Source organism: Clytia hemisphaerica, unplaced genomic scaffold (genome assembly GCF_902728285.1).
Source record: "Clytia hemisphaerica strain Z4C2 unplaced genomic scaffold, Clytia hemisphaerica genome assembly, whole genome shotgun sequence".
In the NCBI taxonomy this organism is placed as follows: domain Eukaryota; kingdom Metazoa; phylum Cnidaria; class Hydrozoa; order Leptothecata; family Clytiidae; genus Clytia; species Clytia hemisphaerica.
The window spans coordinates 1,393,534-1,416,671 of record NW_027104528.1 but is presented as its reverse complement, the minus strand read 5'-3'; the positions used below and the strand labels follow the sequence as shown (position 1 = coordinate 1,416,671).

The window sequence follows — 23,138 nt, the reverse complement described above, 5'->3', positions numbered from 1 at the left end:
GCTCCCGCATGTTGGAAACGATCTAAAATCATTTGTTTAAGAAGTTAATACCTTGACAGGGTAAATAAAATTATACAGATCATGGCAAATCAAATTATGGTCCTATTAATCATTGTTTGGTGCGTGACCGTCAAAGCTTGTGAGTGGCCGAGTGAATAAGGCGACGCGTTTTCTGACTCTTCAAGGACTATACTTTCATGAGGCCCCCCCATCCAGCGGCACCCCTAATCACGCCATCACGCAAAAAAATTTTCTCCATCACGCATCACGAAAATCGCTAAAATTTGTCATCACGCAAAAAATAGCGAAAAATAGCCCAAATCACGCATAACGCCTCAAATTTTTGCCCTATCACGCATCACGCCAAAGTCTTGATCACGCCATCACGCCAAATAAAATCTCTAATCACGCCATCACGCAAGATAAAAGTCCCAATCACGCCATCACGCAAACCGCTGGGGGGGCCTCTTTCATGATCAAAAGAAAAAATGACTATACGCCGATGTGCATACGGGACCTAACTACTCAGCTACTAGAGTATTACCATATGATACCATAAATAGATAATTACTGTGTCATAAAAATCTGCTCTCCTACGCACGTACCCCAGCACCCATTTTGCCTACGTACAAGTCCCCTCCCCCGGGGGTACATGTACATGGCAGTGTTGAATCGCTCCGTTTCCTCATCGTGAAACGTATCCCGAAAGTACTTGGTGGATACGTCCGCAATATAGCCATAACAAAAACATCAAACCTTTTCAAAATTTTGATTACTAATGGCTGCAGGGCTGCAGGCAACAGGTTAGTCAGGCAGTGGAGTCAGGGAATTAAAGTAAGTGTAAAAATATATTTTTATTCCATTACTTTTGACTTTTTGCTTTTTTTAAACTCTTTTTGCTATCTCTAGGTTTGTGTTTTTATCCACATAGTGCAGTATACAGTCAGAGAGTCTGTTTTGAGATTGTGTTTTGAGTATTTTCAGTCTTAACTTCAGGGCACTTACCTACCTTTTTTCGACCATCCGATTTTATCCTATGTCCTAGCTGTAGGTAGATATTTTGCTAGTTATACCAAGGATGTACCTTTTTACATCTTCAGCTCATCTCTGACTTGTATGGTAGAAAATGCCTCCTTTTTTCCTGGTTTTTCCTGTCAAAATTGAAATTTGGGATGTCGCATTTGGCCTTCAAAATGACGCTCCAGAGGCTGCCGTATGTGTACAAAGATTTGATAATGCTCTCTCTCTTGTCTGTGCTTTTGGGGCTGTTTAATTTCAATAATTTTAGATTTTCCCAATATTTGAGATGACTGATGACTGAGGTGAGGGATGGAATACCAAATGAGGTTAGATTTCTGACAGTGTGAACTTCTTTGAGTTGTTGAACATAAGGCTATCTTTCAAAGGTGAGGTGGGTGACCAGATAGTCCAGGTAAGGGCAGACTGGCAGATAGCATTAAGTTGAAGTTTGTACCTACCTACCGTAAGTTGGTCTAATATCGACATCCCTTGTCTAATTTCGACACCCTTCTTTAGAGACAGGAATAATATGAAAGCTTGAATCATTGATTGAAAAATAATTATTCCTCTCTGACCATTAAGCAAAGAAAAACAGTTTCAATCTTTTTATCAATTTCAGCTGATAAAAAGGGTGTCGAAATTAGAGGAGGGATGTCGACATTAGACCAAGTTACGGTACCTGTTTGTACCTGTGTATGTGGCTCTGCTTGAACAGTTCATCCAACTTGTCGAGTCTGATGCTTCGAAATTTTCTTGAGGCTGTTGTATATATACCGTAAGTTGGTCTAATATCGACATCCCTTGTCTAATTTCGACACCCTTCTTTAGAGAAAGGAATAATATGAAAGCTTGAATCAATGATTGAAAAAAGATTAATCCTCTCTGACCACTAAGCAAAGAAAAATAGTATCAACCTTTCTATAAATTTCAGCTGATAAAAAGGGTGTCGGAATTAGAGGAGGGGTGTCGACATTAGACCAAGTTACGGTATGGGACTGGTTGATATCTGGCCTGTATTTTCACTTACCTGCTTACTGTTAAACCTCTTTGACAACAAATTTGTTTCGATAACTCCACCAAGTTTATCAATCATACTTCTTCGTTCTTCTTGGAGTCAGAATGAGCCTAAGAATGAAATAGTGGGCAAGCAGTGGTTTGTCCGGAACAGTTGTGAGACGTTGTGAGGAAGGTGTGCAAGTGTTTTTTGAATACTTTTTTGGGGCAGTTTGTCAAATCTTTTATTGGTCTGGGAAGGGTGTTGAACAATCAAGGGCACTCTTGGGAAAGACTTTCTCCTCCAGATATTTTTGTGTTTAATTTTGACAGCTTTTAGATAGCAATTTATTCTCCCCAATCTCTGACGTGTATGGCAGGAAATGCCTCCTTTTCCTTCATCATAATTAAAATTCGGGACATTGCCTTCAATGATGTTTCAGATGTAAATTATTTAATAATGCTCTCTCCGTCTTTCAAGGCTATACCGTCAACTGCTCTAACTTGGGACGATCGATTGAAACATGGGACTGTTGATATTTGGCCTGTATTTTCACTTACTGTTAAATCTCTTTTGATAACAAATTTGTTTTGATAACTCCACCAAGTTTATCAATCATACTTTCTGTCATAACATATCATGATAACTTTCACTGATAGCGCGCCCTTTTTAACTTTTTTGTTTTCATTCAAAATGACAGGACCGATTGGAGAATTAGAGAACGTCCGCCACCTAACCGCCTACCGTAACTTGGTCTAAATGTCAACATCCCTCATCTAATTCCGACACCCTTTTTATCAGCTGAAATTGATAGAAAGGTAAAGCCTATTTTTCTTTGCTTAGTTGTCAGGGAGGAATAATCTTTTTTCAATCAGTGATTCAAACTCTCATATTATTCCTGTCTCTAAAGAAAGGTGTTGATATTAGACCAACTTACGGTATCGCCCAATGGGATTAACAAATAAAGAGTGTGTAGCTTGCCGCGCGAGTGACGTCAAACGCTCCATCGTTTTGCCAATAATATGGTCTTCTTCGTTCCAGAATTTCGATTTCTTTGACAAATTCCTTGATAGGCAGATTGATATCTTCAAGTGTTGGTAAAAGTTGGTTTGATATTCTATGCTTGTTGTTTGATATTCTCAAATTTTGTTTTTGAAGATCCTGTGATTACTTTTGGAATTAAAAACTATTGGAAGTCAAAAGAGATTATTGTAAGGGTGTTTGTGCCAAATTTCACTGTTCTTTGTCACAGTGTGCTCCTTGACCTTCTAAAAATTGGTACAGTAACCGTCATACCTCAGTTAGGTCAAAACAACAAAACGGGTATGATAAACAGTTACGATATGCAGTTATGATTTTTTACTTTTTGGACCTATCACAAAGGTCCTTTAAATTAACTGATGTTTGCTCCTCCATTTGTGTGTTCATTTGTCTGTTACCAGCTTTTCTTAGGATTGGCTCATTAGTTTTTTCTGAATTTTTGCACATTGATGCAAAGTGGTGATTCCCAAAAAGTGACGGAGCAGGACGGAGCCCGATTTTTTGAAGAAAAAAAATTTTGGGGCAAATTTGGTCCAAAAAGTGCCTGAAAATTGGGTTTTCTGGACGTATGAAATTGCTTCATTAGCTTTTTCTAATTTTTTGGACAAAGTTAGAAGGCAAGGTTCTGTAAAAAGTGACTCAAGCCGTATTTTTTGGTTGTAAAAATTGGATTTTCTTATTTGGGGAAATTCCTTTTTCCCATATTTAGGGAAAATGAGCATTTCTCGAGATTGGCTTGGTATATTTTTCTTACTTTTTGCATAGTGATATAAGATGGTAATGTTTAATAAAAAAATGTTTTTTTGGGCAAATTTGGGCCAAAAAACTTTTTTTTTGGACTTTAGGAAAATCACCTTTTATCGTCAATAGGGAAATCACGCTAAAATATTTATTCACCCCAGTATCTACGACTATAAGTCATGACTTTAAGTATGCTTCACAGGTAGATATTAGTTTGAGCTGTGATACTCACGCAGTAATCTATTCAAGCTACTCACTGCACTTTTTTACTCTGATTGCTATTTGTCTTATATTTATCTGATTTTCGTCATCAGATAGGTCCATTCAGCATGTTGCTTGTTTAATTTGGTCTTGTTTTAAAGGTAATTTCGAGCCGTTTTGAGCTATTTTACAGTATATACAAGTAGTAAGTAAGTAGGTAGTAAGTATTAGTAGTAGGTAGTAAGTGTTAGTAGTAGGTAGTAAGTGTTTTGTACTTTCCGAAATATATACACAATATTAGCGTTTCTTAATGGCCTTAAACATTTAAAAAGTAGTTTATTTTATTTAACATTTTTTTTACGGCTAGTTTGAAACACAGGTCACAGGTCATTAACATAACACAAAAGAAAATGTTTGAAAAACCACTTGTTATTGTCAAAAATATCATACTGAAGGTATTTTATTGATCTAGAACCTTTCTAAAGGTCAAAATATTTCCACTTGCTTACCACTTGCTTTCGTATTCTATGCCGTGCATAACACTGACCTATAATACTTGTATTATATATTACACCTATAACAACATATGTAACATACATATAACATTAAAAGGATAACTGTTATTGTCACGTTATGTAATAAGAGTTATCCTTTTATTATTATTTGTACGTTACATAATGTTGTTATACAAAGTACACGTGTTTTAGATAAAAATATTAATCTCACAACACCTTTAAACAGAGTCCCCTGACAGAAAAATAGCTATTACATAAATTCTTTATCATATCCCATTATATCCTCCTGCATCACATTGGGTATGATAACAAGAATTGATGAAAATCGCACTAAAAGGATTATATTTTATAAATATTTTTGACCATTTTTATCCCCTTCTTTGTATATTTCATAAAAATGATGTCACTATCTTCGTATATCTAAAACAGCTCTCTTGGATCACTTATTGTTTTCAAAACATTTCATATCAACTTGCACTGTCAGCATCCTATTGAGCATGAAAAAAATATTATGTTGTAAATTTGTGTACACACCTCATATTTTGTGATGACGTCATTATTTTCATATTTTCATTTGGGGTTGATTTAAATAGCATATTTTGTATACAATCTTTCCATTCATTACATATAACAATTTCAGATGTTATGAACTTATGTTGTAAATTATATCTTACAATTGTGCGTTACATTTTTCCGGTCTGCAGTTTGTATGACACGTGACCTGTTGACCTGTGACCTGCGTTTCAAACTAGCTGCATTTTTGAGTTTTGTATTAAAAATTTTGCGGATAAGGCCTTTCCATAATATTTTATTCACCCAAATCTCCGAAATGCGCAAGATTTAGTCCCCATGAAATCTCATCCCACTAAAGTATAATATGTTAGAATTGAAGCATTCATCGAAAAATGGCAAACAAAACAAAAAGTATTACACACTTGAAGCGAATGGACTTTTAGTTCTCAATCTTTGTTCTCTTCTCAAGTATTCATCTTTATTTTAAGGCTTTCTTTGATTTCTTTTACAAAAACCTTGACATCTTTTGATTCCAGCTAGGTAGTTTGTTCATTTCATACTTTCTCAACATTGTCACTACTTAAATTTTCTTTTTGAGTCTTTCGGTATTGGTGTTATTGCATCTTAAATGAATTTGGTATTGAAAGACTTTGAGCAAATCTGTATTTGGTAGATTGGAAGCTGGGAACAGTCATAATGAACATCTTGGGAAGAATAACGTTATTATAATAATAATGTTATTAGTATTTATTGACCTTGACAGGGATGCATCTGGATGCATGTATATATAAAACACCGCAAGTTTGGTCAACTAGCTCAGAAAGTTTTGTCTGGAAAGGCTTATGATGATGTCATGGAAAAGCTTTCAGCCGTCATTTTCACATTTTCAGGGCATGTTTCATACCTCCATTTTCATAGCATGTTTCACACCCCAATTTTTATTAGAATGCTTTCTTCCACTGGTATCAGCTTTTGAATATTTTGAAACAAATTTGACTGATAAATTTTATTTTTATTTTTGAAATTAAGTTCCAGACCCTCTGTGTCAATCTATGACCATCTGAACTATTTTTGTGTTAACAGACCTCACTAGAATGAGTATCTGCTATTGTGGAATCATTTGCTCATCATTTTCCTCCTCGATATAATTATCTGTGATTTCCTCAGCTTCAAGGTCAACCATTGGTGGTTTGTCCTGCTTCTCTTCTGGTTCAAGAAATGGTTGTATTTTTAACTTCAAAAATTTTCCAATTTTATTGAAATTTTGCACACTTGATCCTTGGGTGAATCCCTGGGGGCATTTTTTTCAATTTTTCAAAATTCTCATTTTTAAGGGCGTGGTTACGAGTTTTAGTCCCAAAATAAGGCTAAAACTTTGGGGCAGGCTGAAGATTTAAAAAATGGTCGAATTTGGCTGAAATTTTGTACACTTTGATCCTCCCTGGGGGTGTTTTTTTCATTTTTTCAAAATTTTCATTTTTAAGGGCGTGGTCACGAGTTTTAGTCCTAAAATGAGGCTAAAACCTATTTAAGAAATGCTAAAATTTTCGTTAAGCCATTAAGTTTACAATTGGGCCTACGAATGATTTCAAAGAAACTGAAGTTTAGCCAGTGCGGTTAGCACGTTCGACAGTACAACATTCTTCATTTCTTCATTTAGTTCACAGACTTGAAATGGGAGTGATAGAAACACAGAACTGAATTTTGATCTCCTTATACCAGTCCCTGACAAGAACTAGATCTCCTGGGAGTAAGTCCGCTCTATTTTGTATTTTGATGCATTGATTGTATTTTGTTGACTCTTTGCTTATTTTTCCTATCGACAGTTCCCTTTCCTCTTTCATCTCCTCCTCAATGATCTTTGAGGCAAATTATCTTTTAAACTCGCTCGAAACATCATGCTGGTAGGTGGTATCCCTGTTGCTGGGTGTGGAGTCTGACCATAGGTTTTTTAAGTACGTCCCTCACCCTCGTTTTTGGTAGTGCGCTTTTGGACTTTCTTTATTTTACCTTATAAGCTGTAATGATTTCTTTGTCTTCTTGTCTACAAAGATGGCACATTCTTTGCATCCTGACAGAAACTTACTTTATCAAACTTATCGTGAAAGAAGAAGTGAAACCTGAGCTTTCTTTCCATACCACTCAGTCTCTGATGAGAACCTTTGTGCGCCAGCTTCATGACTGTTTTGTGCAAGGACTCTGAAGGAGGATTTGATCATCTTCAAATATTATATCCTTTTAGTGTGGGGCTAAAATTTTTTACCTCCTGTGTGGTGCTACTAGAAATTGTAGAATAGCCTTTTCTCAGATAATCTTTTATTTTGCTCAGAATTTTATCTTTGTTTGTTTCTTTGTTTCCTTTGCTATTTCTACCATAATGTAATGATTTGATCAGGAATTGGTGTTGTGTAGAGTGCATAAAGAAGGTTATTTAGTTTGTTAAGTTGTTTCCTTTGATTGGCTTGTAGGCTAAATAGGTTCTTGGTACGTCTACTCATGTAGTCCTCCACTTGATTAACTGATTCCTTCTATGAAAGTGATATCCTGATAGTTTAGCTTTATACGGATTGTCCTAATTGAACGGGTAAGGCAACTATTAAATATGTGCACCAAGGGTTCATGGTCTATGAAAACCTTGATGACAGTAGGTCAACATATTCTCTGAAAGCTTGACTTGAAATCAGCTTTCTCGCAACAGAGAGTTAGGCTTTGATGTCCTATAATCTTGGGATAGGATAACTTAATGCATTAAGTGTAATACAAATATTCCCATCATCATTTTGTGCAATAGCCATGTTCGATATATCCACAGAGTCTTTTGTCCACCCTTCATCCTCCATCATTCCATCATTCAGATTGTGATAAAAGGCTGACATTTGTCACAGATGACTCTCATGTTGTTTAAAAGTTAATTTTTAACAGTAACATCGAATTATTACAACTGCCAGGTGGCCTGTAGAAAATATTTTTGAAGATATAGATTATTATTATTATAGGAGTATATTTCGCAGGTCTATTGACCTCTATGAAACAATCTTATTCAAATTTACAGTTCATCAATAACGGTCTTTTTACATATTTTCTTAAAGTAGAGCTTAGTCCGAGGGCTACCTCTCACTTTCCATACACAGCATTAATCCTTCTCATTCTTCGTTTTCTCTTTAGCTTTTTCATGCCATTCTTTAATGGTTTCACGTTTTTTCTTGGAGAAGTCATCTGTTACACTGAAATTATCTTCGTTTAGTTTATGGACTGAGGCCATAATTCTTTTCTTGTCTTCTTCATTGGCCAACGTTACTTTCAATGGCCGCCATCTTTTCGTCTTGAACATATCATCCTTTCGAGCACCGATTCGTTCTGCAGTGACAACATTTATCTTTAGATAAATAGATATGAATATCACTCTGAAGAAAATAAAAGTATGGAGCATATATTCAGAATGTTCTATCAAAGGTTGTGAAGGTTCAAAGTCTTTATTGCATGATCATAAGCCTAATAAGCCTTTCTAGGCAAACAGTCAGGTAAAATCCTCGGTTTGTTCTTTAAGAACATAGATTTTTTATAATAACTGACCAATCGCCCAGTAAATGTGAGCTTAAATACCATCTCTGGAGATTGTGAAAGATCTTTTCAGCTCTTTTATTTATATTACGTCTCAAGTATTAGTGCTGACCTCCTGCTCTGTCTGGAACAAAACCAATCATTTTGACCTTGTGTTTATTATACTTCGTAACTATAAAGTTTCACTTCGTTCTATTTTTGTATCTCCTCAAATTACACTCTTAAAGCCACACCAGACTATAGCTTGGAATCTTTATAACACAGATTTTTGTATTATTGAGTGGTCGTGAAGGGTTAGTTTTTGCTGTTTGTAGATTCCATGCATATGGATGATGTGAGTTTCAATATTAAGAGAGATTCTCATAGCTCTTCTCCAGCCTTTAGAATAAATCAATATATTTATATTAGTTGCAATATTTAAAATACTTTTAATTTTTCTTTCTAATGCTAAATTTTAAGCGTTTTTATTTTTAACTGACTGGGTGGAATGGTCGACTAAGAATGTCTTGAATAATGTCTTGAATAAATTAAGGTAAAGTAACTTTTGAGCTCTTCAATTACTCTTGTCCTTGTAAGAGTTCTAATAATTCACTTAAAAGTTAAAGTAAAACTCTTTGAATAGAAACAGCTTTGCATTTCGCTTTTCACAACTGTTTATATTTGTTTAATCACCTAAGTAAAAGTACAAATATTTGAGCTGATGAATAGACATTAAGGAAGTGTTTATAATGTCGAGGTAAAATGATTTTATGTATTTTACAATGTTAGTGTTAAAAAATTAGATGGGTGAGAATTTTCTCTTATTACATTTTGTTTAAATACATTCGCAACCTAAGGTTTATTGGGATTGGTTTCCTAAGATAATTTGGAATTTCTATTCAGTTTTTTTTAAGTAAAAACGTTGAAATCTAATATTTCACTGGATTTAAACTCGTTTTCATAGAGTTTTCTTGGGTATAAGGCATCTTTTGGACGTGTTCTTTGTACTAGTATAAATTGAAACTTATTCAGCAGCGATAGTTACCTCAGATAGCAATCAGTCCTGTAAGTACCTTTAGAGATTTAACCTTTAGAGATTTTTAACAGAATACATAGAACCAAGACAGGTTATATATCGAGATTGCCGTTAGCTGGGAGGATTAATTTTATAAGACTTAATAACTGATTTTTCTATTTCTCTGCATTGCCTGTATTGCCTATATGCTAATTTTAGTTTTGTTAAGTATGTTGTTTATAGCCAATCTAGAGCCCTTAGAATTTTAAATCCCCCTTTGGCTAAACCATGTTTTACCCTTGGTGTGTCCTGATATCAGAATACTACTTGAAGCAGTGATCAAAATCTTTGTCTTATAAGAAATGTGGGTTATACTACCAAGCAAATAAAAAAATAGAGTTAAAAGAAAATATTCCAGGTTGCTCAACGTTGTAAAGGTTGAATTTTTGTATTTGTTTGAATCACACGGTCTTTCTTTTTCTCTCCATTCTGTGCACAAATCGCAAGTGACCACTAATGGTCATCCAATAAAAAGGAAAAATATCTAATAAAGTTTAATATTATATATAAAACATATTCATTGATCAGACACGCATATATAAATGAAAGAGGTTGGTATTACCGGTGAAAATTGTTCATCATTGTTCATGCTTTTTGCTGCTTTGAATTTTCACTCAAAAAGGTAGGTTATGAGCTGCAACTATAATATTGTTTCAAAATTCCAAATTGTTAAAGTGAATAAAAATGAACAATGCTGGATTTTGTTCTTTAAATTTGCTGTAGCATTTTACTATCTCAAAATACTGTAAACAGACTTTCACGAAAGGGGACAGTTTGAACGATTTTAAAGTTTTTGTCCTCTTCTATATGGCTGTTATAAAGGAATTTGAGATCATATCCCACTCCATTTATTTGCACTAATGTAGCTATAGGGAATTGGAAATGATAAAGAATTTTTAAAACGTTATGTCTTCTGATAATGACATTTAGAGAACTAAATAGAAAACTTAAAATGTTGAAGCAGAAAATATGTAAAACAGATAAAATGAAGTGACTGCTTATGTAGGAAAACAAAATAAGTTCTTTTATTAAGATTGTCTTTCTAAAGGAAACGAAAATGACTTTTCAGTGATAGCTTTATTTCTTCATTAAATATCCCTTGGAAATTCATTTGACCTTGAATATCCTTTTGACAACTTGAAGGTCTGATAGAATATAATTTTCTACCAAATCTTTTCTATTCTCTTACTTAAAACTTTCTGATAGCAAACATCAGTTTTTGCTGTCGGACTAACATGTTCTAGATTTTTTGAGTTGTCTGAAGTTTATCCCCAGTTTTCAGGTTTTTTCTATGAAATTCATTTGAATGTCTTTTATCATAACTGAAGCCTAATTGCTACTTGATTAATTAAATATAATCACTGCTAATCCTTCACAGTGATTCTTTTATTAAAAACAGCCTTTAATTATATTAGAATAATGTTTCATAGGAAACCCTGTTGCTTTTAAGATAAGAAATCATTTCAGACTACTTCAACGTATGTATCTTGACTACTGCCTGAGGAACAAGGGTTTCCTGTCTCCGGTCCTTGTGGCTGTTTGTTATTTATTTTACTTGTGCTTCATTGATTCATTCGTTTTCACCTATAACTCTTTTAAACGCCGATCTAAAGTCAGATCGTAGTCTAGCAAGCTAGACGACTAATTTATACATAGTAGAAATAAAGCAAAAAGTAATGAAGGGAACAATTTTAGTTTATACAAACTAAATCCCGTATTATTATTATTAGTATTGGTATTATTAGTATTACATGCATTATAAACGACCCCAGTCCAGTCAGATCGTAATAAATGAGTTGTAGTGGTTGCAGTCAGGCGAAGTGTCGAGTGGCTTAACTAAATAAACTCAGAAATTTTAATTTCTAAACTTCTGATTTTTTTATGTTTAATTTTCTAGGACCACTATAGTTTGGAGTTTGGCCAGCTCGAAGAAGATTATTTTGGATTTGAGTGCTTCGGGTTGGCTTAGAATTATATAAATCAGAAGATGGCAGCAGTTTTAAAAATATGACGAAATGTCGCCATAAATGCATTGCTCTTCTTCTATACTCAGTGGAAGATTTTGTTTACAAAACTCAAGAAAGATCAGTATTGTTTGTTTGCAACTTGGTTTCGAAAAAAATGTTCGAAAATGTTTAGAAATGTGTTTTCGTTGTTAAAATATCTGTTGGAAATGCTTCAGTGCGACTTGTTTTGGTTGAATTTTCATTTTGATAATTTTTACTACTCGTGAAAGGAATTTATCGAATGGCAGATATTTATTCTTCAATTTTTTACGAGTTTCATTCAAAAAATTGATTTATATTACTTTTGTTAGACATACATTAATTACAGGTAGGAAACAATTTTAATTGGTTTGACCTGCTCAGAAGATTTAAATTTTACTTTATTTACTTTAATTTATTCTCTCTCTTTTCAGATAAAAAAACACAAAAAAGAAACACAAAAAATACAGAAACAATATTTACAATATTCGTCCGATACAATGCCAAGATGCCCACAAGGATTTTTAAATTTGCTATTTTAATCGTAGTACTATGGTTTATAGTGTTATGTTACCTTGGTCCGACCATGTTCCAGCTCATGGAAGACTCACGGAAAGCTTCAAATGAACTCAACCGTATAAATAATGCAATAGAACAGTTAAAAACTTCGAATGCTAAAATAAGAAGGCAGTTAGAACCCTCGCAGCAGGGGGCTGAGCCCGAATCAACTGCAAAAACTTTGAGTAAAATAGATCGGTTAAATGCCAAAATTAAAAAAGAACTTTCAAGTAAACTAGAAAATGCTGAAGCAAGTATAACACAACTACAATCAGAACTTAATAAAGCTAAAGAACTGAACAATAAACCAAAAAGGGGAAGTAATTCAGCTAATTACGAAATTCTTAGACGTCGTATAGGAAACCAAATTAAAGAAATGTGGTTTTTAGTATCAGCTTCGTATTCCAAATTAATGAAAACACTACCAGAGACAGCTAAACCAGGTTTTCGTAGCATGCTAGAGAGTTTCGGTGAAATTGAACGAATCACTGAACACGATTTCCAGGAGCTGATATCAATGGACGGACAACAGTACCAACGAGACGAAACAGAACGTAAATTAAGTACACTAATACAAAAACGTTTACATAAATTACAGAACCCTAAAGACTGTTCAGCAGCTAAGAAATTGGTTTGTTCGCTCACTAAAGGCTGTGGGTATGGGTGCCAAATGCATCATGTGTTATACTGTTTTATGGCTGCTTACGCCACCAAGCGGACCCTGGTTATCGATTCTAACGGATGGAGGTACTCCTCCAAAGGTTGGAAGGCCTACTTCCAACCGGTTAGCGATACCTGCACTCACTACGGAGACGCTGCTGAATGGTCAAAGAATCACGAAAAGGAACAAGTTGTTAATTTCCCGATCGTTGATTCTTTATTCCCAAGGCCTAAACAGATGCCTCAGAATGTCCCTAAGGAGTTTTACGAAAGGATACGGCAGTTTCACGGACACCCGTTTGTGTGGTGGATTGGTCAGTTTTGTAAATATATTTTCAAGTATTCGAAACCGATTCAAGAATTGATTGATAAGAAGAAAGAAGAAATGGGATTCCGTGGACCTATTGTTGGGTAAGAAGAAATTTCCTTTTCAGCCAAATTTGAAAAATGATCTTTGTCTTATTTGAGTATTTTTCTGTTTTATTCGAGTTTCAGGCTGTTTCAGGAGTGATTTAGAATAAATTCGATTCCTGCTTAAATTAAAACTCTTTTTGTAAAAACTGTATATTTCTCTTGTTATTAAAGGAATATTCTCCTTAACGGTTTTCATTGTGACGATCCTTAATTGTCTCCATATGAATTTTGTATGCTATACTCTCCTTATGATTACCTAGAAATTTATACTCTGCCTATTCTCAAAACGTTTCAGCTACGCATCCACGCTAGCCTACATTACAGATACCACAATAGTCATTCACTATCGACTTTAAAATTTTCAATTTTCTATTTATATTCAGTGTTCAAGTACGGCGTACTGACAAGATCAATACGGAAGCGGCTTTTCACGGTATTAAGGAGTACATGTATTGGGTGGAGCTGTATTACGAGAGATTGAAACTCCGTCAATCGGTGGAAAAGAAACGTGTTTATCTAGCTACCGATGATCCGACTGTCCTACCTGAAGCTAAACAATTGTAAGTAGAAGATACTCCTGACTCTGTAATCAGTAGTTTAAGTCCATTCGCTTTAAGGGTGCAATCTGTTTTGCTATCAAGTAGAAACCACTCCCAAGCGAACTATTATAACTACGCTGACATGGTTTTCACATTAGCGAGGTTTAGCAATTGTTTATTTAGACCGTTCAATGCGATATCGTAGGTCTGTGCTTAAGATTTCACTTGCATGGTTTGCTTTGGCAAGTTATGTAAGGCTTACGGTATCGCACTTTACGGGTAAAATAAACCCGTGCTTAACCTCGCTGCTGTAGCAAATGAGAGCGGACACTTAAAGCGAATTGACTTTACATTCTGCTCAACTTATATTACGAACTGAAAGCACAACACGGAGGGAGCGGTGATTTGAGCATCGTTTTCTAACTGGCCTTAGATTCTTCTACAACTGCTTAAAGTTTTTCATTACAAGCTAGACATTTCCCATCATACAATGTATCTGTTGAATTGTTTTTTAGGTACCCAGAGTATGAATTTCTCAGTGACAACGACATTTCAAAGAGTGCTGGTTTATCGCAACGATACACTGATCTATCATTACGTGGTGTTGTTACGGACATCCAACTGTTATCAGAAACTGATTTCTTAGTTTGCACTTTCTCCTCACAGGTACTTACACACTCTACACGTCAGAGTTAATTTTCAATGGGGATGACAGAATGAGGCAGGGGCTACATGTTTGGTGCTATATAATTTAAAAACCATAAGAACAAACTATTTTATATAAGCAACTTCAATGAACGAAGTATTAATATCAAACTAGGCGTAACTCAACTTGACTCAAAAAGTTAAGAGCATCCTAATGCTTCCAAAGTTTTTTTTGATGCTTTTGTACGTCATTAAATATTCACCGCGCTCAGTAGTGTATTCGCTGTTTATTTCGACGAGTCTTAGAAATCATCGATATAGCCTTTGGTATTTGAAGACTAATTCGATTTGAAAATTTTGAATTGTAAGAGATTAGGCAGGCGCTATATGAAACCTTCCACTAAAGCTACCACGAAGTGGACTTGGTCTAGTCTTGCAGATGAACGATCTTTGTTCCCACAAGTTAACCATGTATTTTTTCCAATCTCAGGTCTGTAGGTTAGCGTACGAAATCATGAATTATAAGCACACTGACGCATCTCAACGCTTCCGTTCGCTTGATGATATTTATTACTTCGGTGGTCAAGAAGAACACAGAGTGCGCGCTTTATGGTCGAACGAAGCTAAAAGTCCGAGACAACTTAGTTTTGATATGGGTGATATCCTGGGCATTGCAGGTAAATTATGTTTTAACATATACAACAACCCTAGTCTCTCTTACCGTCAGTATCACAGCTCGAATAAATCGTTAATATTTTATGTGAAAACTTGGTCTCTAGTGCTCGGGGTATTTCTGTATGGCACATACAGGTAATGTTACATGAAGAAACTAACTTTCATTATTTATATTGGATGGGTTTACAGAATGTGCCTTTTGAAGAGATCCAACCTTTTATGAAATAACTTATGCATCGATGGAGCTCTTATTTAAAAGAGTGCACCAAGTGAAATTCTATGTTTTTTTTTGGTTTTATGGTTATAGAAATCCCGCTTGTTTATTACCAAATTAGGTAAGGCCCTCTGGTATTCTAACATTGATCGAACCTCGCCCCTTTAAGAAAGGAAAAGCTCGATCAGTGAAGTAATGAGTATGCTTTTTTATTTTCTTTCCAGGAAATCATTGGGATGGCCAAGCCAAAGCATTACATCATCGCTCTGGTAAAGAGGGATTATATCCAGCTTTCAAAGTTGAAGATGTTCATGATGTTGCTGATTATCCCGATTATTCCGATCTAGATGCAGAGACATAACCCGATTTTACCCCGCAAAAATCAAGGTATGACAGTCAGACAGTCAGAGACAGTCTTCGGTGGATGTATTAAAGAATAGACGGTTACAACAATATGTGAGATAACTTGGGTTATCCCTTTTTTGGTGCAAATTGAGTAGCCCGATATTACTGTGATAATCTTGCTAAATGTTCGGTGCATCATCAAAAGAAGACACATTGCTACACAACGAATGCTTGCTTCAATCGTTTTGATCTTGACGAGGAAAATCATTCCGGTATTGAATTACCGTGATTAAAATTAATCTTTTGAGAGGTCTCTCTAGACTGTTTAACTGGCTTTCATTCTATGGTGTATTGCTGGATTTTGATGAGACGGACTATCCACCAATACTTCAGATTGTATGGAGATATTGTTTGCGATGTATTATTTATCAATTAACCATTCACTTTTTAGTACATTTGCCATGTAGTCTCCTCTAGTAGTACTGAGTACTGAATATTTTTGATCAGATTCGTTTATTATGTTGCCATTTTGACTTTGACTTTCAGACCCGAGTGAAGTGTATACTCATTCTGAATAGGTCATTTTAAGACACTGGACACTTGAGGTCATAACTCCTGACCACTTTGAGAGTCAATCAAGAAGATTCGGCTTGCTTTTTTGTAGCTGAATTAGCAAAATAACGTTGCAAGTGACGTAAAATCAGTCAATACGTCACTTTCAACCAATCAGCTGTTGGGTCCGTGGAAGACATTGCAATGGTGCATATCATGAATACTAAAATTTGAAATGCCTAATTGGGCGTTCTTATTGCTTAAGTTTAGCTCATTAGTTTTTTTATTTTTCGATTTTTTTGTAGATATTAGAGAATAAAATGTTAGGTTTTAAATTAGCAGTATTTGTTTGACAAAAAAAAATATTCTCCAATTTGTATGAATCGAAATTTTAGAAGTATTAAAATTGTTTTAGGACCAAATATCTTTTTTATCAGCACATATATCATAGATTTATCATATATATCATAATATAAAAATGTTATGTTATAAATATTGTAGACTTTTATAAAAAAATTATTAGACGTTACTAGTTCATATACAAATTTTTCCGTCAAAGTTAAGTAAGTTTATTTGACTACAACTGAACTTTTCAAAAATGAAACATTTTTTGATTACAATTACCTGTTAAATTATTTTGATGGATGCTAAGTGTTTCGAGAAGCAAACAGTCAAAAAGATTTTATAATGACATCGATTGGTAAAATTACACGTGGATAGTTGAATAGAGAAATATTTGGTTATAATGATTTTGGACAAAACTCGCTAAAATTAGCTCTTCTAGTTTCGCTTAGAAACCTAACCTAACTTCCCCTATAAATTTTATACAGTATAATTGTACACATATAATATTATTATATCATCCATAAAGAAATTTATATATTACGCATGTTATATTTGTCACATGTTAAAAACATAATATATTTGATAATTTCATCACATTTTAAACTTTGCAATCTTTTCTTTATTAGGTTTCAAAATAAAATATTCTATCAGAAAAGTAGTATAGGGTTTAAAAAGGGCCCGTTATGGCTCTCACATACCCAACACCCATTTTACCTAAGTACACCCTCCCCCCCCCGGTGGATACACTTATAGAGGAGTTGGGAAACACGATTTAATGCAACATGCTCCATACACTCATTATTTTTTATAAGCATAACGTTTATAAGCATACTGAAAATTAAGCATATGCTAAGCGTACCTTGAGGCTCAGCCAAAGAATCATAAATAATCCCTATAAATAACTAACTATAAATAACTATAAATATCAAACAGCACCAAGTCAAGAGAGTGTAGCAGTCTGTTTTTGAAACACGAACACAACACTATAAAGATTCGAAATCATATGGTAAACATTATTCGAAAACAATAGAATGTCTTCATTTCTCTCAAGATTAAAGAGAGGGGAAAATGCGCGAAAATTTTTACCCCCCCCCCCTCATAATTTTTTTTACCAACCATAGGGTTAAGCATAAGTCGAGGCTCAAAATTGAGCTTCACTTAAGCCATGAACATATAAACTACTGGACATCCATCTCCTTTGTCTTTTTGAAGATAACAGTGCTAGCTTCGTTGCCGCCTCGTTAAAAGCATAAAAAGAAACAATAGATTTTGATGATATACCACTTGGGAGTACCTTGATAACAACGTCAAAACTTCGATAAAAGTCTCTGTTGTTCTACTGTTCTCAAACTTTTATCTATATCATAACAAAGATAACAGAGGCTAATATTTCTAAATTTTGACTTAAAAGTGTCTAATAATTTTAGAGAGTGTCGTATTCTAATTTTGATATTCTTATGGCACAGGCTCTAAACTTTGGCAAGCTATTTTTTTCAAGTCATAAAAAAAATTATTGGAGTGACAAAAGGGATTCAAAAGTATACACGCAGTTGAAATTCTGCATTTTAGAGTTGAAAATGTTGATAAAATATATTACAAACTTGTGAAAAAATTCGAAAATATTTTTTTTGTACATTAGGAGCATAGTATAAGAAAGCCGATACTATGTTAGGAGTAATGTTCAAGCTCTATCAATCTTTTTACTTAAATATTTCAAAGAAATAAAATTATGACGGAATATTGTCGGATTTTTCTACCAATTTTGAAATACAGGCGGCAACGAAGCTCGCTTCAAAGAGACAATAAAAGATAGATGTCCAGTCGTTTATATGTTCATGCTTAAGCATAGTGAGCTTCAGTCGAAATTTACCGTATGCTTATAAAAGAAAATGATGAGTTTATACTCTTCTCGAAAAATGTGTCAAAATCATTGCAAACAATGATTCTGTCTAAAGACGTTGAAGTACCTTAGCAACAATATTTGAAAACGAGATCTTTCCGATCCCAGCTAAAACGCTTTCCATAGGGGGGCTATATAATTCGTACGATTTAACCTTCCTCCCTGCATGCGACATGCCGTGGTATTCCGCTTCCTTTCCATACACTGCGCTGCCTTATTTTTTACTATCCGGTTATTTTTTACTCCCGGGTATGCAAAACAACGGTAATAACCAAATACCTTGCTGCTTCCACTGGGTCCGCACAAATATGGATGATATGTTTTGAAATTTCGAAATTTTTGAGCACGTGGTCTGGTGGTGGTGTTGGGCTGCTGGTCTCTCTCTCGATTTGTGTTTTTATAAACATATAATTTATTAGTCTTCAGTGTTTCAACTTAACTTTTCCATCTTTAGACAGTCTTCTAGTCAAATTCTAGCTGCAGAATCCAAGCTCATAATTTTAGAAAAAACAAAAATACCAAAATTTCAAAAAATTGTGAGTAAAATTCGATCACTTTCTTAACAGTGCGTCACAAACAGCCATATAAACAAAACTCAACATTCTCACAAAAGTTGTCTTTTTGATTTCCCAAACATTCGTCTCAAGCGTTCACTTCCACAATGATTTATGTAATTGCAATTTCGGTCAGTCCACAGTCGGCTTCATCAACATATACACGTGTTTTTATTTACGTGACCGAAGTGCCTTCTAAAAAAACAATCCGGGGGTAAATGGCGAAGCAACACAGCAGATTATTCACAAAAAAAAGGAATTAGGCAGGGCAGGGGTGTTGGATTTAGGACCTCTCATGGTATTTCTTTATTTTTCTAATATATTTTGTTTTTTTCGTTTTAGAAGAATACTATTATCTATACAGTGAAGTCAAGTTTGAAGATATTCTTTATTAGAAAAACAGTTAAAAGCAGTCAAAACGCAATTTACCTTACCTCCTGAGTTTGTCTTTGTTATGCTAAAATATAACAAACCTTTGTCATGCTGTCTAATTACAAAAACCTCCAATCACTACTTCTCCGCCATCTTGTTTCACTTTAAATTCCGTGTTTTAAAATTCCTTAGCTACATTATATGTAGGGAAAAGGTTTTCTCCAGGTTTTTTCAATCCCGGGATTAAACTACGAGGGCGGTTCCGCCCGCTTATTTTTCTTTCGGCGTTGAGCGCCCCGGGGATACTTAACAATAAAAGAGATTTTAAGATTAATGTTGAAAAGCATATTTTTTCGATAAATTTAGGCGATACTCAACAAAAAATAAGGTGGTTTTAAACAAATCTTTGACAAATTGGCGTTTCTTTCTGTTCTAATATATGCAAATCACGTCGAAAAAAGAATATATTTCCGCCTTTACTTTCACTTTCGCTTTCGTGTTACGCGATTCCAATTGGATGAATACCGCTCGCTAACAAATTCTGATTGGCTGTAAGTCTTTAGCTTCGGGATTCTGATTGGATCATTTCCCGCGTCACGGTTGAATTTTGATTGGTTGAAAGTTTCTGAGCGTGAATTCTGATTGGATGAATACCTGAAAAGTAAACAATAGTATGTAAGTATTTTGCTTATCAAAACCTAAAGATTTCCAGGGGGTTTTATTTACTTTGCATGACGATAATTAAGCCTACAAAACACCGAGAAAAAAACCCAACATAGAACAGGTGTATTTTGTAATGTAGAATATGATAGCGTGAATCTTTTTGAAATTCTATGTCAGGATTTTTTCTCAATGCCCCGTAACTATGCCCGGGGTACCCGTTGCTAAGACCTTATGTTAAAAACGAAAGCGATTACGGCAAAAAGTAGCGATTTTTGTAATATCTCAAATATTGATACTTGACTGTACTGCTATAAATTTGATGTTTTAAATGCCTATTTCCAGACGATGTCAATCGAACGAATCAAACGTCAAATCAATTGAATGCAATTGAACACAATCGAATAATTGCAATTCGATTGTCGAACGCAATCGAATTGCAATCGAAAATTACCCAGGATTTGCCGTTCGATTGCTTCGATTACGTTTGATTGTATTCGATTTTATTCGCTTAGGTCGATGAAATTTACATATGAGTTTACCGTCGTGAACTTACCCAAAAATAGATGTGGCATGATTTCATTATTCATTATTCATTATTTTCGGGGTTGGACATGAAAACAAAGAACTACCTTAAGTGGATAAATTTTGGCGGGGATTAAATTTGGCAAATTTGGCAAATTGTGCCAAAATTCGCCAAATTAAATCCTCGCTAAAAAAATTTCAAAATTCGGCAATTCGCTAAATTAAATCCCCGCCAAATTTAACAAAAAGAGAATTATGTGAAAAATCACAACTTTTTAGTATATTTTTGAGTAATTTTCACCCATTTCAGTGTGACAAAATTTCCAATTCGCCAAATTAAATCCCCACCAAATTTTACGAAATTGATCTATGGCCAAATTAAATCCCTGCCAAAAATTGTATTTTGGCCAATCGCCAAAATAAATTAATTAAAAGGTAAGTAGAATCGACTTTTTCAAACTTAAAGCAGTAAAGTAGAATGTAAAATATCTTTGTAATCAAAAACTATATTTAACAAATATATTGAAAAAAAAAATAATTTGTTATAAGCAAACAACTTGTGCGGAAAAGAAAGTCTTTATTCATTGAACCCCAGATTTTTCATCGCATAATTTCTACGGGAAATCGAAAATTATTTCATTCGGCTTGTGATGTTTGAGAGCTTCGATGTTGGGAAGCTGCAAGAATAAAGGTAAACAAATTATAGTCTTTTTTCTGAAAGAAGAATTAACATTCTGCTAGACTGACTAGCTTTTCTATGAATTTAATGATATTTCAAACTTTCTCCTAATATCAACCCGACCGGGATTCAAACCCACCAAATAAAAGAATCTCTGAACCCAGCGCGCTATCCGTTGAGCCACACTCGCATAACAGAACATAAAATTTGTAAATAGTTATAGACAGTTATAGAATGACAAAAAAGACAGGGTAATGTTAATATAATATGGGTACCCCTTTTTTAACCTGACGGAAATTCGAGCCGTTACTAGCAACCCTGCAGGGCCCAAGGCGCCAGCAAGTATGCACATGGCACAGTGACAAGCTGTTACTAGCAACACTGACCCTACCTAACTGTTAGTTAATCAATTCTAAACAACAAAACCCCCGGAAACACAAAATCGTAGATAGGAAAAAAAACCATGCTCAACTGACGGTCAATGTTTATCAACTTCCTTATTTCCCAGCCATTTTCCCCATCATTTTGTGTGCCTTCACCCTGGGTTTCCTCAAGTAACTCATATCGCGCATTTTTATTGGTTGGAGAAAACGAAAGTGGTTTTCTATAATTGGCTGAAATAAACTTGGTTTAAGAATATTTTGACATGCTGTTACTGGATTTGGAAACATATTTGATAAAATTGAAGGCTGGAAGGTACTCAATACAATCGACAGGTATCCACAATATGATCGAAGGTAATCGAAAAGTAATCGAAATGATTGAACAAATCGAAAAATGGTTGAAGAAAATGCCATAACCCCCCAAATAACTGCTATGAAAAAAAATTCTATGTTTACAAACATTCCCTCTCCAAGCTGAAAAATAAACTATTGCAAGAAATCTCGAAACAAAACATCTAGTGCATCAGCCACTTTCTAAATGAATCTATGTCTTCATTTTCATTTGTTTTCCTATTTCAGGGTGTCTACGGGACCTTGAAAACCTTGAAAACCTTGAAAATGAACCACCCAACCTTGAAAACCTTGAAAACTATCAATTTTCTGGGAAAAACCTTGAAAACCTTGAAAAATCGTTAAAAACCTTGAAAAGCACTATCCAGTCATTCGAAAAGTAAGAATAAGTAAAAAACCGCCTGCGGCGCTAAACCTTTATAACATTTAGAGAATTCCATATTTCCCTGTTTCTGTTGCGATTCTGTCCCAACGAATGCAACATATTCTTTTATCATTAGCTGAGTTTTTCGTCACTAATTTTCCGTTTGCATGAGCCCTAAGAAATCGAATGTTCCCCAATTTTCAAATCGCTTCAGGGCGTCTTGGAATAATGGCCGTTCATCAATAAAATTTCGAGGATTCCTTAAAACAACTCTTTTGGCAATTGATTTTTGTAAAAAACAAAATCAAAAACAAGGCGTTTTTAACAATTTGAAAGAGTCAAAATCAAAATTTTCTCTCATCGGCACAAACCATGGTTGCGCCTCTTCGGTCACTGTAAACAAATGGTTTTGCTTCTAATTCTTTATTTCTACAGTTGGAAGACTAGGGAGCTGGAGTTTTTCTTTTTCTGGTATTGTTCTCGAGAGGGAGATAGGAATTTAACTGTGGAAGTATTTCCCCGGGCACCAAAAGCGAATAAATTTTATTTGCTGTCCTCTATTTTTCAAAAAAAATTCCTGTAAAGAGCCATATCAACTGAGTATCAAAAAACCTTGAAAAGTGCCAAAGTTTTTGCCAAAAAACCTTGAAAACCACTTAAAAATGACCAAAAAAACCTTGAAAACCTTGAAAATCCCGAAAAAAATCCTTAGACACCCTGTTTCTGCAGAGTCAGCTTTTTCCATAAATTTTGTGCGCGTCATCGAAATAAGTAATAA

The 23,138-nt window shown here is 34.6% G+C and overlaps 1 protein-coding gene across 1 annotated transcript; it reads left to right on the top strand.

The window, feature by feature from the left end:
* The first annotated feature begins 788 nt into the window (after window positions 1-788).
* On the top strand, window positions 789-17,117 carry LOC136822038 (alpha-(1,6)-fucosyltransferase-like). The gene is made up of 6 exons (XM_067078257.1): window positions 789-834; window positions 12,060-13,254; window positions 13,641-13,817; window positions 14,312-14,462; window positions 14,932-15,118; window positions 15,555-17,117. The coding sequence occupies exons 2-6, from the start codon at window positions 12,134-12,136 to the stop codon at window positions 15,689-15,691; spliced, it is 1,773 nt and encodes a 590-aa protein (XP_066934358.1). The 5' UTR covers window positions 789-834; window positions 12,060-12,133; the 3' UTR covers window positions 15,692-17,117.
* The last annotated feature ends 6,021 nt before the right edge of the window (window positions 17,118-23,138 follow it).